This window comes from Oncorhynchus gorbuscha, linkage group LG19 (assembly GCF_021184085.1).
Source record: "Oncorhynchus gorbuscha isolate QuinsamMale2020 ecotype Even-year linkage group LG19, OgorEven_v1.0, whole genome shotgun sequence".
NCBI classification, from domain to species: Eukaryota; Metazoa; Chordata; class Actinopteri; order Salmoniformes; family Salmonidae; genus Oncorhynchus; species Oncorhynchus gorbuscha.
The window spans coordinates 80,228,785-80,248,835 of NC_060191.1; the positions used below are offsets into that span (position 1 = coordinate 80,228,785).

General features: G+C 44.1%; 1 protein-coding gene across 1 annotated transcript in view; it reads right to left on the minus strand.

Moving 5' to 3' along the window:
- Nucleotides 1-20,051, minus strand: part of LOC124005685 (contactin-5-like) — a 570,484-nt gene that overhangs the window by 67,539 nt on the left and 482,894 nt on the right. The window contains exons 17-18 of the mRNA XM_046315147.1: nt 13,945-14,094; nt 3,826-3,896 (exon numbers count right to left, since the gene is read on the minus strand). Of these exons, the coding sequence (XP_046171103.1) occupies nt 3,826-3,896; nt 13,945-14,094 (221 nt within the window). The remainder of the gene's footprint in view (nt 1-3,825; nt 3,897-13,944; nt 14,095-20,051) is intronic.

The window sequence follows — 20,051 nt, forward strand, 5'->3', positions numbered from 1 at the left end:
CCAAAGGTGCTCTCTCAGATGACAAACATTCCACACTAATATGGTGGTAACATGGTGGGAGATTTATGAAGTTTTGTAGCAGCATTGTAAAGAAGAAGAGGGACAGCAGATGTTCCTAAACATCCCTGCATGGCGTTATGGGGGATTGGATGGAGACTGAAGGTTAATGATCATTACTGCTCTCTATGGAGACCACAGATTCATAATCATCCATTCCACACTGCTGCAGATAAGACTAAAAAACTCACATGCAGGCACCACACACACTAACTAAAAACTACCAACAGACCTGCCTGCTCACAACAATACAGTCCATCAGATGACAACAAACATGTAACAGCTTTCAATAATGTTGCAGTAACAGGTTTGTCCCTTGTTAAAGCAGGTCACCTGAAACAAACACCACCAACTGCCATTTGGTACGAAACAATCTTGTAAGAGACGGTACCAAATATTACCCACATTTTCCACTAAATAACAGCTAAATATGAACTGAAACTGACTACTGTATAAATCAAATCACTGCAGAGAGGAAAACTAGTTCCCTTCACAAGCAGGGAAAACTACATTGAATCAATATAAATAATAATTTATTAGATTTATATAAACGTTTTACATAGTAAGAGGGGGATATAGCAATTGTTTTGATATGCATTTAAGCCATACAGTATGCCAGAACCACACATATGATTATGTTGGGCTGATATCCATGTGATTCGGTTGGGCTGATATCCATGTGATTATGTTGGGCTGATATCCATGTGATTATGTTGGGCTGATATCCATGTGATTATGTTGGGCTGATATGCATGTGATTATGTTGGGCTGATATCCATGTGATTATGTTGGGCTGATATCCATATGATTATGATATCCATGTGATTATGTTGATATCCATGTGATTATGTTGGGCTGATATGCATGTGATTATGTTGGGCTGATATCCATGTGATTATGTTGGGCTGATATCCATGTGATTATGTTGGGCTGATATCCATGTGATTATGTTGGGCTGATATGCATGTGATTATGTTGGGCTGATATCCATGTGATTATGTTGGGCTGATATCCATGTGATTATGTTGGGCTGATATCCATGTGATTATGTTGGGCTGATATGCATGTGATTATGTTGGGCTGATATCCATGTGATTATGTTGGGCTGATATCCATGTGATTATGTTGGGCTGATATCCATGTGATTATGTTGGGCTGATATCCATGTGATTATGTTGGGCTGATATCCATGTGATTATGTTGGGCTGATATCCATGTGATTATGTTGGGCTGATATCCATGTGATTATGTTGGGCTGATATTGATGTGATTATGTTGGGCTGATATCCATGTGATTATGTTGGGTGATTATGTTGGGCTGATATCCATGTGATTATGTTGGGCTGATATTGATGTGATTATGATATCCATGTGATTATGTTGGATGATATCCATATGATTATGTTGGGCTGATATTGATGTGATTATGTTGGGCTGATATCCATGTGATTATGTTGGGCTGATATATTGATTATGTTGTGATTATGCCATTATGTTGGGCTGATATCCATGTGATTATGTTGGGCTGATATCCATGTGATTATGTTGGGCTGATATCCATGTGATTATGTTGGGCTGATATCCATGTGATTATGTTGGGCTGATATGCATGTGATTATGTTGGGCTGATATTGATGTGATTATGTTGGGCTGATATCCATGTGATTATGTTGGGCTGATATTGATGTGATTATGTTGGGCTGATATCCATGTGATTATGTTGGGCTGATATCCATATCCACGCTGAAATGAAATATAAATAGGCATTACCTTTGACAAGCTTCTTTTGTTGGCACTCCAATATGTCCCATAAACATCACAATTGGTCCTTTTGTTCGATTAATTCCGTCCATATATATCCAAAATGTAAATTTATTTGGCCCGTTTGATCCAGAAAAAAACAGCTTCCAAAATGTGCAACGTCACTACAAAATATTTCAAAAGTTGCCTATAAACTTTGCCAAAATATTTCAACCTACTTTTGTAATACAACTTTAGGTATTTTTAAACGTTAATAATTGATCAAATTGAAGACAGGTCTATCTGTGTTCAATACAGGAACATAACAAACCAAGCTACTTTTCAAGTCTTGCGCAACTCTCAACAGTGTTATGCAGTTCCTAGTTGGCCCTACTCTTTCATTGCACAAATTAATAACCTCAACCAAATCCCAAAGACTGGTGACATCCAGTGGACGCAGTAGGAACTGAAAACAAGTTCCTAAGAAATATCGTTTGCCAATGAGAACTCACTGAACAGAGACCTCAATTTTTTAAAATTCTGAACGGTTAGTCCTCCGGGTTTTGCCTGCTACATAATTTCGGTTATACTCACAGACATGATTCAAACAGTTTTAGATCTATCCAAATCTACCAATAATATGCATATCTTATATTCTTGGCATGAGTAGCAGGAAGTTGAAATTGGGCACGCTATTTATCCAAAAGTGAAAATGCTGCCCCCTATACCTTAAGAAGCTAAAGCTTGGTCGCAAATGGGTATTCCAAATGGACAATGACCCCAAGCATACTTCCAAAGTTGTGGACAACAAAGTCAAGGTATTGGAGTGGCCATCACAAAGCCCTAACCTCAACCCTATAGAACATTTGTTTGTGTCACGGCCGTCAAATGAAGAGGACCAAAGCGCAGCGTGGTGGGCGTACATATTCATTTTTTTAGGGTTAGGATGATGCCGACAAACACAATAAACAATACAAAAACAACCGTGGAGCTTAAGGGCTATGTGCCACAAACAAAGTTAACTTCCCACACTGAGAGGAGGGAAAGGGCAACCTAAGTATGGTTCCCAATCAGAGACAACGATAGACAGTGGTCCCTGATTGAGAACCATACCCGGCCAAAACATAGAAATACAAAATCATAGAAGACAAAAACATAGAATGCCCACCCCAAATCACACCCTGACCAAACCAAATAGAGACATAAAAAGGCTCTCTAAGGTCAGGGCGTGACAGTGGGCAGAAATGAAAAAGCGTGTGCGAGCAAGGAGGCCTACAAACCTGACTCATTTACACCAGCTCTGTCAGGAGGAATGGGCCAAATTCACCCAACTTATTGTGGGAAGCTTGTGGAAGGCAACCCGAACCATTTGACCTACGTTAAACAGTTTAAATACAATGATACCAAATACTAATTGACTGTATGTAAACTTCTGACCCACTGGGAATGGTATGAAAGAAATTAAGGCTGAAATAAATCATTCTCTCTTCTATTATTCTGACATTTCACATTCTTAAAATAAAGTGGTGATCCTAACCGACCTAAAACAGGGAATTGTTACTAGGATTATATGCCAGGAATTGTGAAAAACTGAGTTTAAATGTATTTGGCTAACGTTTATGTAAACTTCCGACTTCAACTGTATGTAGTATATTTGTATATATATCAACTGTATATATTCTTGAGTTTAATTTGGGACATAGTAATTCATTAACAACTTCTTCCATGGTGCCCCAAATTCCTAATGAGTTAATTGTTATGTGATTAATTGAATCGGGTAACAATTAAACATAGTTAGTGGAATAAATACATAACAGTCATCAGATTAATGAAAGTCACGACACTAAAGCGCCTGAGATAGGAGAGTTCTGTTTTATGGAGTGGGGTTAAGAGGACTAGGATTAGTGTGTGAGAGAGTGAGTGAGTGTGTGTATCTGTGTGTGTGAGAGTGAGTGAGTGTGTGAGTGTGTGTATCTGAGCTAGCGAGGGCAGTGTTGTTGAGGATTAGAGGTTAAAACAGGCCCTTACCTCCCAGGAGGTGACCAGTTCATGCCTGCGGCCGTTCCCTCCACTGACGTTAGCTGGGGCCACCGAGGGAACTGGAAGTTTTGGACACAAGAAAACAACACCAGCCATCACACGTCATATCTCCTGCAAGACCCGAGTTGACTGTTATTTACCAAGTCAGTTTTACTCTGCTCAACCCATAGATCTACTCATTTGAAGAGACTCAAGACGAGTTGAAATATGGAAAATACAAGCTTCAATACCACTACCGTATCGGTGACCCATAGCTCTTGTCCCAAGAAGCCCATACCACTACCGTATGGGTGACCCATAGCTCTGGTCCCAAGAAGCCCATACCACTACCGTATCGGTGACCCATAGCTCTGGTCCCAAGAAGCCCATACCACTACCGTATCGGTGACCCATAGCTCTGGTCCCAAGAAGCCCATACCACTACCGTATCGGTGACCCATAGCTCTGGTCCCAAGAAGCCCATACCACTACCGTATCGGTGACCCATAGCTCTGGTCCCAAGAAGCCCATACCACTACCGTATCGGTGACCCATAGCTCTTGTCCCAAGAAGCCCAAACGGAATCGTAAAAGTAGAGTTAAAAAAAAGAAAAAAAAGAGAATCACTGTTCATAATATACAGTGGGTGGACACCACCTCATCCAACATCTCATAGACACCTCCTCATCCAGCCTTCTCATAGACACCTCATCTAACATCTCATAGACACCTCCTCATCCAACATCTCATAGACACCTCATCTAACATCTCATAGACACCTCCTCATCCAACATCTCATAGACACCTCCTCATCATACCATCGGTGACATCCCAAGAAGCCCATCATAGACACCTCTCTCATCCCAACATCTCATAGACACTCTCATCTAACATCTCATAGACACCTCCTCATCCAACATCTCATAGACACCTCATCTAACATCTCATAGACACCTCCTCATCCAACATCTCATAGACACCTCCTCATCCAACATCTCATAGACACCTCCACATCCAGCCTTCTCATAGACACCTCATCTAACATCTCATAGACACCTCATCTAACATCTCATAGACACCTCCTCATCCAACATCTCATAGACACCTCCTCATCCAACATCTCATAGACACCTCATCTAACATCTCATAGACACCTCCTCATCCAACATCTCATAGACACCTCCTCATCCAACATCTCATAGACACCTCCTCATCTAACATCTCATAGACACCTCCTCATCCAACATCTCATAGACACCTCATCTAACATCTCATAGACACCTCCTCATCCAACATCTCATAGACACCTCCTCATCCAACATCTCATAGACACCTCCTCATCCAACATCTCATAGACACCTCATCTAACATCTCATAGACACCTCCTCATCCAACATCTCATAGACACCCATCCAACATCTCCTCATCCAACATCTCATAGACACCTCCTCATCCAACATCTCATAGACACCTCCTCATCCAACATCTCATGGACACCTCCTCATCCAACATCTCATAGACACCTCCTCATCCAACATCTTATAGACACCTCCTCATCCAGCCTTCTCATAGACACCTCATCCAACATCTCATAGACACCACCTCATCCAACATCTCATAGACACCTCCTCATCCAGCCTTCTCATAGACACCTCCTCATCCAACTTCTCATAGACACCTGTTCATAACATCTCATAGACACCTCCTCATCCAACATCTCATAGACACCTCCTCATCCAACATCTCATAGACACCTCATCCTCATCTCATAGACACATCTAACATAGACACCACCTCATCCAACATCTCATAGACACCTCCTCATCCAACCATCAGACACCTCCTCTCATACCTAGGATAGACACCTCTCATCCAACATCTCATAGACACCTCCTCATCCAACAGGTGAATCCTCATCCAATTTGTAGACACCTCCTCATCTGGATAAGACACCTCCTCATCCAACATCTCATAGACACCTCATCCAACATCTCATAGACACCTCCTCATCCAACATCTCATAGACACCTCCTCATCCAACATCTTATAGACACCTCCTCATCCAACATCTCATAGACACCTCCTCATCCAACATCTCATAGACACCTCATCCAACATCTCATAGACACCTCCTCATCCAACATCTCATAGACACCTAGACACCTCATCCAACATCTCATAGACACCACCTCATCCAACATCTCATAGACACCTCCTCATCCAACATCTCATAGACACCTCCTCATCCAGCCTTCTCATAGACACCTCATCCAACATCTCATAGACACCTCCTCATCCAACATCTCATAGACACCTCCTCATCCAACATCTCATAGACACCTCCTCATCCAACATCTCATAGACACCTCCTCATCCAGCCTTCTCATAGACACCTCATCTAACATCTCATAGACACCTCCTCATCCAACCATCTCAGACACCTCCTCATCCAACCATCTCATAGACACCTCCTCATCCAACATCTCATAGACACCTCCTCATCCAACATCTCATAGACACCTCCTCATCCAACATCTCATAGACACCTCCTCATCCAGCCTTCTCATAGACACCTCATCCAACATCTCATAGACACCTCCTCATCCAACATCTCATAGACACCTCCTCATCCAACATCTCATAGACACCTCCTCATCCAACATCTCATAGACACCTCCTCATCCAACATCTCATAGACACCTCATCTAACATCTCATAGACACCTCATCTAACATCTCATAGACACCTCCTCATCCAACATCTCATAGACACCTCCTCATCCAACATCTTATAGACACCTCCTCATCCAACATCTCATAGACACCTCCTCATCCAACATCTCATAGACACCTCCTCATCCAACATCTCATAGACACCTCATCTAACATCTCATAGACAGCTCCTCATCCAACATCTCATAGACACCTCCTCATCCAACATCTTATAGACACCTCCTCATCCAACATCTCATAGACACCTCCTCATCCAACATCTCATAGACACCTCCTCATCCAACATCTCATAAACATCTCATAGACACCTCATCTAACATCTCATAGACACCTCCTCATCCAACATCTCATAGACACCTCCTCATCCAACATCTCATAGACACCTCCTCATCCAACTTCTCATAGACACCTCATCTAACATCTCATAGACACCTCCTCATCCAACATCTCATAGACACCTCCTCATCCAACATCTCATAGACACCTCCTCATCCAACATCTCATAGACACCTCCTCATCCAGCCTTCTCATAGACACCTCATCTAACATCTCATAGACACCTCCTCATCCAACCATCTCAGACACCTCCTCATCCAACCATCTCATAGACACCTCCTCATCCAACATCTCATAGACACCTCCTCATCCAACATCTCATAGACACCTCCTCATCCAACATCTTATAGACACCTCCTCATCCAGACATCTCATAGACACCTCATCCAACATCTCATAGACACCACCTCATCCAACATCTCATAGACACCTCCTCATCCAGCCTTCTCATAGACACCTCATCCAACATCTCATAGACACCTCCTCATCCAACATCTCATAGACACCACCTCATCCAACATCTCATAGACACCTCCTCATCCAACATCTCATAGACACCTCCTCATCCAACATCTCATAGACACCTCCTCATCCAACATCTCATAGACACCTCCTCATCCAACATCTCATAGACACCTCCTCATCCAGCCTTCTCATAGACACCTCATCTAACATCTCATAGACACCTCCTCATCCAACATCTCATAGACACCTCCTCATCCAACATCTCATAGACACCTCCTCATCCAACATCTCATAGACACCTCATCTAACATCTCATAGACACCTCCTCATCCAACATCTCATAGACACCTCCTCATCCAACATCTCATAGACACCTCCTCATCCAACATCTTATAGACACCTCCTCATCCAACATCTCATAGACACCTCATCCAACATCTCATAGACACCTCCTCATCCAACATCTCATAGACACCTCCTCATCCAACATCTCATGGACACCTCATCCAACATCTCATAGACACCTCCTCATCCAACATCTCATAGACACCACCTCATCCAACATCTCATAGACACCTCCTCATCCAACATCTCATAGACACCTCCTCATCCAACATCTCATGGACACCTCCTCATCCAACATCTCATAGACACCTCCTCATCCAACATCTCATAGACACCTCCTCATCCAACATCTCATAGACACCTCCTCATCCAACATCTCATAGACACCTCATCCAACATCTCATAGACACCACCTCATCCAACATCTCATAGACACCTCCTCATCCAGCCTTCTCATAGACACCTCATCTAACATCTCATAGACACCTCCTCATCCAACATCTCATAGACACCTCCTCATCCAACATCTCATAGACACCTCCTCATCCAACATCTCATAGACACCTCATCTAACATCTCATAGACACCTCCTCATCCAACATCTCATAGACACCTCCTCATCCAACATCTCATGGACACCTCCTCATCCAACATCTCATGGACACCTCCTCATCCAACATCTCATGGACACTCCTCATCCAACATCTCATAGACACCTCCTCATCCAACATCTCATAGACACCTCATCCAACATCTCATAGACACCTCCTCATCCAACATCTCATGGACACCTCCTCATCCAACATCTCATAGACACCTCCTCATCCAACATCTTATAGACACCTCCTCATCCAACATCTCATGGACACCTCATCCAACATCTTATAGACACCTCCTCATCCAGACTTCTCATAGACACCTCCTCATCCAGCCTTCTCATAGACACCTCATCCAACATCTCATGGACACCTCCTCATCCAACATCTCATAGACACCACCTCATCCAACATCTCATGGACACCTCCTCATCCAACATCTCATAGACACCTCCTCATCCAACATCTCATAGACACCTCCTCATCCAACATCTCATAGACACCTCCTCATCCAACATCTCATAGACACCTCCTCATCCAACATCTCATAGACACCTCATCCAACATCTCATAGACACCTCCTCATCCAACATCTCATAGACACCTCCTCATCCAACATCTCATAGACACCTCCTCATCCAACATCTCATAGACACCTCCTCATCCAACATCTCATAGACACCTCCTCATCCAGCCTTCTCATAGACACCTCCTCTCCAACATCTCATAGACACCTCCTCATCCAACATCTCATAGACACCTCCTCATCCAACATCTCATAGACACCTCCTCATCCAACATCTCATAGACACCTCCTCATCCAACATCTCATGGACACCTCCTCATCCAACATCTCATAGACACCTCCTCATCCAACATCTCATGGACACCTCCTCATCCAACATCTCATAGACACCTCCTCATCCAGCCTTCTCATAGACACCTCATCTAACATCTCATGGACACCTCCTCATCCAACATCTCATGGACACCTCCTCATCCAACATCTCATAGACACCTCCTCATCCAACATCTCATAGACACCTCCTCATCCAACATCTCATGGACACCTCCTCATCCAACCTTCTCATGGACACCTCCTCATCCAACCTTCTCATAGACACCTCATCCAACATCTCATGGACACCTCCTCATCCAACATCTCATGGACACCTCCTCATCCAACATCTCATGGACACCTCCTCATCCAACCTTCTCATGGACACCTCCTCATCCAACATCTCATAGACACCTCATCCAACATCTCATGGACACCTCATCCAACATCTCATGGACACCTCCTCATCCAACATCTCATGGACACCTCCTCATCCAACATCTCATGGACACCTCCTCATCCAACATCTCATGGACACCTCCTCATCCAACATCTCATGGACACCTCCTCATCCAACATCTCATGGACACCTCCTCATCCAACATCTCATGGACACCTCCTCATCCAACATCTCATGGACACCTCCTCATCCAACCTTCTCATAGACACCTCCTCATCCGACATCTCATGGACACCTCCTCATCCGACATCTCATGGACACCTCCTCATCCAACCTTCTCATGGACACCTCCTCATCCAACATCTCATGGACACCTCCTCATCCAACATCTCATGGACACCTCCTCATCCAACATCTCATAGACACCTCCTCATCCAACATCTCATGGACACCTCCTCATCCAACATCTCATGGACACCTCCTCATCCAACATCTCATTCCAAAACCATAGGTATTAATATGGTGTTTGGTCCCCCCTTTACTGCTGTAACAGCCTCCACTCTTCTGGTAAGGCTTTCCACTAGATGTAGGAACATTGCTGCTATAACAGCCTCCACTCTTCTGGTAAGGCTTTCCACTAGATGTTGGAACATTGCTGCTATAACAGCCTCCACTCTTCTGGTAAGGCTTTCCACTAGATGTTGGAACATTGCTGCTATAACAGCCTCCACTCTTCTGGTAAGGCTTTCCACTAGATGTTGGAACATTGCTGCAGGGAGGGCATCCTGACTGGTTGCATCACTGCCTCGTATGGCAACTGCTTGGCCTCTGAGCGCAAGACACTACAGAGGGTAGGTAGTGCGTATAGCCCAGTTCATCACTAGGGTAAGCATCCTGCCAGGACCTCTATACAAGGTGGTGTCAGAGGAAGGGCCGAAAAATTGTCAAAGACTCCATAGACTGTTCTCTCTGCTACCGGTACCGGAGTGCCAAGTCTGGGTCCTAGAGGCTTCTGAACAGCTTCTACCCCCAAGACTCTTCAACAGCTAATCAAATGGCTACCCAATGTCACCCACCACCTTTTTACGCTGATGCTACTCTCTGTTTATCTATGTGTAGTCACTTTACCTCTACCTACAGGTTCATATTACCACAATTACCTAGACTAACTGGTGCCCCGCACATTGACTCTGTACCAGTACCCCCTGCATATAGCCTCCACATTGACTCTGTACTGGTTCCCCCTGTATATAGCCTCCACATTGACTCTGTAACGGTACCCCCTGTACATAGCATCCACATTGACTCTGTACCGCTACCCCCTGTATATAGCCTCCACATTGACTGTGTAACCGTACCCCTTGTATCCCTGTATATAGCCTCCACATTGACTCTGTACCGGTACCCCCTGCATATAGCCTCCACATTGACTCTGTACCGGTACCCCCTGCATATAGCCTCCACATTGACTCTGTACATTGACCGGTACCCCCTGTATATAGCCTCCACATTGACTCTGTACCGGTACCCCTGCATATAGCCTCCACATTGACTCTGTACCGGTACCCCCTGTATATAGCCTCCACAGTGACTCTGTACCGGTACCACCTGTATATAGCCTCCACATTGACTCTGTACCCACAGTGACTCTGTACCGGTACCACCTAGCCTATTGATAGCCTCCACATTGACTCTGTACCGTAACACCCTGTATATAGCCTCCACATTGACTCTGTACCGGTACCCCCTGTATATAGCCTCCACATTGACTCTGTACCGGTACCCCCTGTATATAGCCTCCACAGTGACTCTGTACCGGTACCACCTGTATATAGCCTCCACATTGACTCTGTACCGGTACCCCCTGTATATAGCCTCCACATTGACTCTGTACCGTAACACCCTGTATATAGCCTCCACATTGACTCTGTACCGGTACCCCCTGTATATAACCTCCACATTGACTCTGTAACGGTACCCCCTGCATATAGCCTCGCTACTGTTGTTTTATTGTTGCTTTTTGATTAATTTATTTTTTACTTCAGGTTATTTTAATAAATATTTTCTTAACACTGATTTTTCTTAGAAATGCATTGTTGGTAAAGGGCTTGTTAGTCAGCATTTCACTGTAAGGTATACAGTCGTGGCCAAAAGTTTTGAGAATGACACAAATATAAATTTTCACAGTCTGCTGCCTCAGTTTGTAAGATGGCAATTTGCATATACTCCAGGCCATTTTGGAGGATGGCCTGGTGTCAAGAAGGGCAGCAAAGAAGCCACCTCTCCAGGAAAAACATCAGGGACAGGCTCATGTTCTGCAAAAGGTAAAGGGTTTGGACTGCTGAGGACTGGGGTAAAGTCATTTTCTATGATGAAACCCATTCCCGATTATTTGGGGAAAAAGCTTGTCTGGAGAAGACAAGGTGAGCGCTACCATCAGTCCTATGTCATGCCAACAGTAAAGCATCCTGAGACCATTCATGTGTGGGGTTGCTTCTCAGCCAAGGGACTGGGCTCACTCACAATGTTGCCTAAGAACACAGCCATGAATAAAGAATGGTACCAACACATCCCCCGAGACAACTTCTCCCAACAATCCAGGAACAGTTTGGTGACAAACAATGCCATTTCCAGCATGATGGAGCACCTTCCCATAAGGCAAAAGTGATAACTAAGTGGCTCGGGGAACAAAACATAAATATTTTGGATCTATGGCCAGGAAACTCCCCAGACCTTAATCCCATTGAGAACTTATGGTCAATCCTCAAGAGTTGGGTGGACAAACAAAAACCCACAAATTCTGACAAACTCCAAGCATTGATTGTGCAAGAATGGGCTGCCATCAGTCAGGATGTGGCCCAGAAGTTAATTGACGGCGTGCTAGGGCGGATTGCAGAGGTCTTGAAAAAGAAGGGTCAACAATGCAAATATTGACTCTGCATCAACTTCATATAATTGTCAATAAAAGCCTTTGACACTTATGAAATGCTTGCAATTATACTTCAGTCTTCCATAGTAACATCTGACAAAAATATCTAAAGACACTGAAGCAGCAAACGTTGTGGAAATTCATTTTTGTGTGAATTCTCAAGACTTTTGGCCACGACTTGCATTCGGCGCAAGTGACAAATAACATTTGATTCGATTGGATTTGATTTCATTACATTCAGCCACAAGAGTATGAGTGAGACTGGTACTGATGTTGGGTGATTGGAGATGTTGCAGACAATTACATTGATGGAAGCTACAATCTAGCTGCAATATTAAAGCTAATTCACCCCCTACAAACGGTTTAATAAAACATAAAAACATATAATTTTAGTGGAACTAAGGGGCCTAGTCCAAACCATGAAAAACAGGCCCAGACAATCATTCCTCATCCACCAAACTTTACAGTTGGGACTATGCATTGGGGCAGGTAGCGTTCTCCTGGCATCCGCCAAACCCAGATTTGTCCATCGGACTACCAGATGGTGAAGAGTAGTGATTAATCACTCCAGAGAACGCATTTCCACTGCTCCCTAGTCCAATGGCGGCAAGCTTTACACAACTCCAGCATTGCGTTTTTAACAGGAGATACTGATTTCATGAATGCTTTGCATATTTCTATTTTAGAAATAGTATACTGCCGAGACATGTTCTTTTGTTTTGCTAGTTGAGTAAGAAAAACATGTCAGTTAAACATGATGCTTTCGCTTAGTGAGAGAAAAAATATTTTTGGATTGAACTGTAGTCAGTTATACTATATGTTCTCACCCAGCTGGACCCACACCCCAACCAGACCTCCACCTGCTAGGCCCACACCCCAACCATTCCTCCACCTGCTAGGCCCACACCCCAACCCAGACCTCCACCTGCTAGGCCCACACCCCAACCCAGACCTCCACCTGCTAGGCCCACACTCCAACCCAGACCTCCACCTGCTAGGCCCACACCCCAACCCAGACCTCCACCTGCTAGGCCCACACCCCAACCTCCACCTGCTAGGCCCACACCCCAACCCAGACCTCCACCTGCTAGACCCACACCCCAACCCAGACATTACATTACATTACATTTAAGTCATTTAGCAGACGCTCTTATGCAGACCTCCAACACCTAGACCCACACCCCAACCCAGAACAATAACTGATAGGCCCACACCCCAACCCAGACTTCCAACACCTGCTAGGCCCACACCCCAACCCAGACCTCCAACACCTGAAGGGGAGCTATATTCCATCATGAGGGACCCACAGAGGTGGTGTTGGTGGCACAGTTTCTCACACACACACACACACACACACACACACACACACACACACACACACACACACACACACACACACACACACACACACACACACACACACACACACACACACACACACACACACACACACACACACACACACACACACACACACACTAAAGTTACCTGCTTCTTTAGTCCGGACCCCTCTGGATGGGGCACTGGGGTCTCCTGTCCCGATAGCGTTGCTGGCCACCACCCTGAATTCATAGTCCACCCAGGGGTTCAGGTCCACAGCCATGGCTGACTCCATGTCCCCTGTCACTGGCTCTGGGTCTGGAGAGGACGGAGGGAGAGGGGAGATAGAGAGACATTCATGACCAGAACTGCATGATAAACAGGGCCAGAACAGTCAAAATACATCAGTGGAGAACAGAGATGTTGGCTCAGAATTAAACAGGACATTTGATCAGGGCCCATAAGGAATAGGGTTCTTGACCAGGGCCAAAAGGGAATAGGGTTCTTGACCAGGGCCCAAAGGGAATAGGGTTCTTGACCAGGGCCCAAAGGGAATAGGGTTCTTGACCAGGGCCCAAAGGGAATAGGGTTCTTGACCAGGGCCCAGAAGGAATAGGGTTCTTGACCAGGGCCCAAAGGGAATAGGGTTCTTGACCAGGGCCCAAAGGGAATAGGGTTCTTGACCAGGGCCCAGAAGGAATAGGGTTCTTGACCAGGGCCCAGAAGGAATAGGGTTCTTGACCAGGGCCCATAAGGAATTGGGTTCTTGACCAGGGCCCATAAGGAATAGGGTTCTTGACCAGGAACCAGAAGGAATAGGGTTCTTGACCAGGGCCCAGAAGGAATAGGGTTCTTGACCAGGGCCCAGAAGGAATAGGGTTCTTGACCAGGGCCCAGAAAGAATAGGGACTGCCTCTACCAATCTACATCAGCCTCCGTGACTCGCAAGAATGAAAAGGGGTTCAAGATGTACAGTGGGGAGAATAAGTATTTGACACACTGATGATTTTGCAGGTTTTCCTACTTACAAAGCATGTAGAGGTCTGTAATTTTTATCATAGGTACACTTCAACTGTGAGAGACGGAATCTAAAACAAAAATCCAGAAAATCACATTGTATGATTTTTAAGTAATTATTATTAATAAATAGCCCATCCAATCTACCTGTCATGTCTTTACTATGCTTAACTGAAGACTTTTAGTTTTTCATCAAAGATTCACTGTAATTAGCATTATGCGATTAAACTGATTAATCATGTAACTGTAATTAACTAGGAAGTCGGGGCAACAAGAATAATATTCCGATCACAAAGTTATAATTTTCCTAATATTACTTTTCAGATATTTTCATATCTAATCAATAGTCTTCTGATTAATGAATTCTTCTTTACCTCATGTTAGTCAAGGCAAGCTTCAATGCCATACAACTCTCCTTCCTTGGCCTCCAATTGCTCTTAAATACAAGTAAAACTAAATGCATGCTCTTCAACCGATCGCTGCCTGCACCTGCCCGCCTGTCCAACATCACTACTCTGGACGGCTCTGACTTAGAATATGTGGACGACTACAAATACCTAGGTGTCTGGTTAGACTGTAAACTCTCCTTCCAGACCCACATCAAACATCTCCAATCCAAAGTTAAATCTAGAATTGGCTTCCTATTTCGCAACAAAGCATCCTTCACTCATGCTGCCAAACATACCCTTGTAAAACTGACTATCCTACCAATCCTCGACTTTGGCGACGTCATTTACAAAATAGCCTCCAATACCCTACTCAACAAATTGGATGCAGTCTATCACAGTGCAATCCGTTTTGTCACCAAAGCCCCATATACTACCCACCATTGCAACATGTACGCTCTCGTTGGCTGGTCCTCGCTTCATACTCGTCGCCAAAACCACTGGCTCCATGTCATCTACAAGACCCTGCTCGGTAAAGTCCCCCCTTATCTCAGCCCGCTGGTCACTATAGCATCACCCACCTGTAGCACGCGCTCCAGCAGGTATATCTCTCTGGTCACCCCCAAAACCAATTCTTTCTTTGGCCGCCTCTCCTTCTAGTTCTCTGCTGCCAATGACTGGAACGAACTACAAAAATCTCTGAAACTGGAAACACTTATCTCCCTCATTAGCTTTAAGCACCAACTGTCAGAGCAGATCACAGATTACTGCACTTGTACATAGCCCACCTATAATTTAGCCCAAACAACTACCTCTTTCCCTACTGTATTTATTTTATTTATTTATTTATTTTATTTGTTTCGCTCCTTTGCACCCCATTATTTTTATTTCTACTTTGCACATTGTTCCATTGCAAATCTACCATTCCAGTGTTTTACTTGCTATATTGTATTTACTTTGCCACCATGGCCTTTTTTTACCTTTACCCCCCTTACCTCATTTGCTCACATCGTATATAGACTTGTTTATACTGTATTATTGACTGTATGTTTGTTTTACTCCATGTGTAACTCTGTATCATTGTATGTGTAGAACTGCTTTGCTTTATCTTGGCCAGGTCGCAATTGTAAATGAGAACTTGTTCTCAACTTGCCTACTTGGTTAAATAAACGTTAAATATATTTTTTTAAGTGTCATTCCAAACATCGTAAATTGTTGGTTAACTACACGAACCAAGTCTTCACTATGACTCATCCATACATCAATTGTCTTAAAATCATTTGTTTACTAACTAAGTTATTCACAGAAATGCAAATTCACACAAACAGTAGATAGTTACAAGGAAATGATAACGGAGTTTCCCTAGTGGGATAAACCAGCATCGTGGCTTGGTTTACAAAAGGGAAGTAGGGGTCGACTGAGAAAACAACACAGAGTTGATAATTATAACAATTGAAATGCTAATCCTGTCACGCCTTGGTCATTGTATCTTGTGTTTTTGTTATATGTTTGGGTAGGCCAGGGTGTGACATGGGTTTATATGTTGTATTTTCGTATTAGGGTTTGTATTAATTGGGAGTGTGTATTATTAGGGGTGTGTCTAGTTAGGCTTGGCTGCCTGAGGCGATTCCTAATTGGAGTCAGCTGATTCTAGTTGTCTCGGATTGGGAACCGTATTTAGGTAGCCTGAGTGCGCGTTGTATTTCGTGGGTGATTGTACCTGTCTTAATGTTAGTCACCAGATAGGCTGTATTAGTTTCATTCGTTTGTTGTTTTCTTCTTCCGTTATTTCATGTACCGTATTCGCTTCATTAAAAGTCATGAGTAACCTACACGCTGCATTTCGGTCTGAGTTTCTTCTAACAGCAGACGAAGTTCATTACAAATCCTTTGCACATGAACGCTCACTCATTCGGGAATAATTGCAATCAATATATATATTTACGCTCAGTGTGTCGTCGGGTCTCTGTTGAAAAGTTTCTGTTGGAGAGTCTGTCCGTCCTCTCTCTCTCTCTTAGAATGGGGAGTTCAGAGTGACATTCATTCATGTCGTTATAGAATAGATGTTTTGGTGGTTGTCGGCAGACTAGTAATTAATATCAAAGACTTGTTCTTTTTCTGTCGGTATCAATAGTCTAAGAGTTTAAACATGTGGGATGGTTAAAATATTCAGCAGTCTGGTCTCAAACCTTGTCCCTCTCGCTATCGAGGTAAGCTGGTCTGCAACCTTTGTCCTCTCGTAATTGAGAACAACATGGTCTGTTGAGAAATTTTCAAAGTGGGGGTTTTATTCGGGAGAGCAGAAAAAGCTTTCTCATGACGCCAGGTCCTAACTGTGCTCATGGGCGGTCCTCTGATTTAGTTAACCTGTCTGGGAACGGGGTCCCACCAACTCCCATGAGTTTCACAAAATTGTACCAAACGGACCAGTTCTTAGCTGGATTCTTCACAGATCTTTTATACCTTCTCCAGAACATAAATTAAGTTTGGTTCTCCAGTTCTGTGAGGTGGAAGAAATTCCTTTGTTCTCTATGAAAATGCACTCTGTCTCTATACTGTGGCCATGAGGAGATAATCTCCTCCAGGAATTTACAACCTCTCTCTGACCACAGCAGCCTGGGTGTAGGAGACAGGGAGAGGGGGTGGGGCTTGCTGTACCCAAAGAGGGCAACGTCATGACATGCCTCATCAGCATATTGTTATTTATTTAGCTCCATTGCACCCCAGTACGGCTACTTGCACACTCATCTTCTGCACATCTATCACTTCAGTGTTTAATTTAAATAACAGTGAACATGTTCTTAAATGTAAGATGGACTTTGGGATAATAATTCATAGTAAATAAACAATAGTAATACTTGATAATAATAAATATGGTATAGGGCAACCCTCAGCAGGAAAAACAACTAGACAGTCATTTGTACCATCCCTCCTAAATAGCTCGGGCTAATGTTCCTATCGAGTCAGTAAGGCCACCAGGCTAGTCTGTTTATTAAAAATGTTTTATTGGTATGTAACTGTTATGAAGGTTGTATTGTCAATTTTGTTTTGTATTTAAATGCCACTTTAAATGTGTACATGACGCTGAAACAAAATTTCCCCATGGGGACAATAAAGTCATGAATGATTACTGTACCTTGTGTAAAAATGTATATCCTCGTCAGAACCAGCAAATCGCTGTAGACCAAAGCCGTGTTGGGTGGTCAGTTTCTCCAGCTTGGATCGAAGCTCCTCAATTTCTCTTACGTGCTTATGGTTTGCCATGTCCAGGGCTGCGGGGTCAGGGACTGCACGGTAATCATGTGTCTGGACCGGATCAGGGACTGCACGGTAATCATGTGTCTGGACCGGATCAGAGACTGCACGGTAATCATGTGTCTGGACCGGATCAGAGACTGCACGGTAATCATGTGTCTGGACCGGATCAGAGACTGCACGGTAATCATGTGTCTGGACCTGATCGGAGACGGCACAGTAATCATGTGTCTGGACCTGATCAGAGACTGCACGGTAATCATGTGTCTGGACCTGATCGGAGACGGCACAGTAATCATGTGTCTGGACCTGATCAGAGAAGGCACAGTAATCATGTGTCTGGACCTGATCAGAGAAGGCACAGTAATCATGTGTCTGGACCTGATCGGAGACGGCACAGTAATCATGTGTCTGGACCTGATCGGAGACGGCAAGGTCCATAGGCAGCGCACCTTGTTCCTCATCCTCCTCAGTCGAAGCAGGAGGTTTCAGTCTTCTTTCCCAAACACCAGGTCTCTTTCGAATGTGCTAGTTCCACGCAAAGACTGTAGGAACAACACCCTTTTTCAGGTATTGTCACCCCCAATTTTTCCCTCAACTATGTCACTCGCGACAAAATGTGTACTACACACCTTTGCGTGTTTGGTGACAGTAAAGTTGTCATGACGTACCGCCACCAACCACCTTTTACTGTGCTCTACATTGAACGGGATACTATGGAAGCTCACAATACCATTACATTTGGAATAAACTGAACACAGAGGCACTGAACAATGTTCATTAGCACCTCCTTCACGGGGCTGTAATTTAAAAGTAGTCATTGCGAACTATTTCAGCTAGAAATGCATCGACGACAGTTAGATAGCAAGCAAGCTAATGATAAAAACAATAGCAGAATGGCCTTTCTTCCCAGTCTGTGTTGTTGAACAAGGCTTAATGGCCTTTCTTCCCAGTCTGTGTTGTTGAACAAGGCTTAATGGCCTTTCTTCCCAGTCTGTGTTGTTGAACAAGGCCTAATGGCCTTTCTTCCCAGTCTGTGTTGTTGAACAAGGCCTAATGGCCTTTCTTCCCAGTCTGTGTTGTTGAACAAGGCCTAATGGCCTTTCTTCCCAGTCTGTGTTGTTGATCAAGGCCTAATGGCCTTTCTTCCCAGTCTGTGTTGTTGAACAAGGCCTAATGGCCTTTCTTCCCAGTCTGTGTTGTTGAACAAGGCCTAATGGCCTTTCTTCCCAGTCTGTGTTGTTGATCAAGGCCTAATGGCCTTTCTTCCCAGTCTGTGTTGTTGAACAAGGCCTAATGGCCTTTCTTCCCAGTCTGTGTTGTTGAACAAGGCCTAATGGCCTTTCTTCCCAGTCTGTGTTGTTGATCAAGGCCTAATGGCCTTTCTTCCCAGTCTGTGTTGTTGATCAAGGCCTAATGGCCTTTCTTCCCAGTCTGTGTTGTTGAACAAGGCTTAATGTAAAATAACAAAATGAAAAGGTTGTATCCCAAATGGCACCTTATTCACTTGTGCACTACATTTGACCAGAGCCCATAGGGATCACCATAGGGCTCTAGTCAAAAGTAATGTTCTATCTAGGGAATAGGGTGTCATTTGGGCCACAGTTATTGTGAATC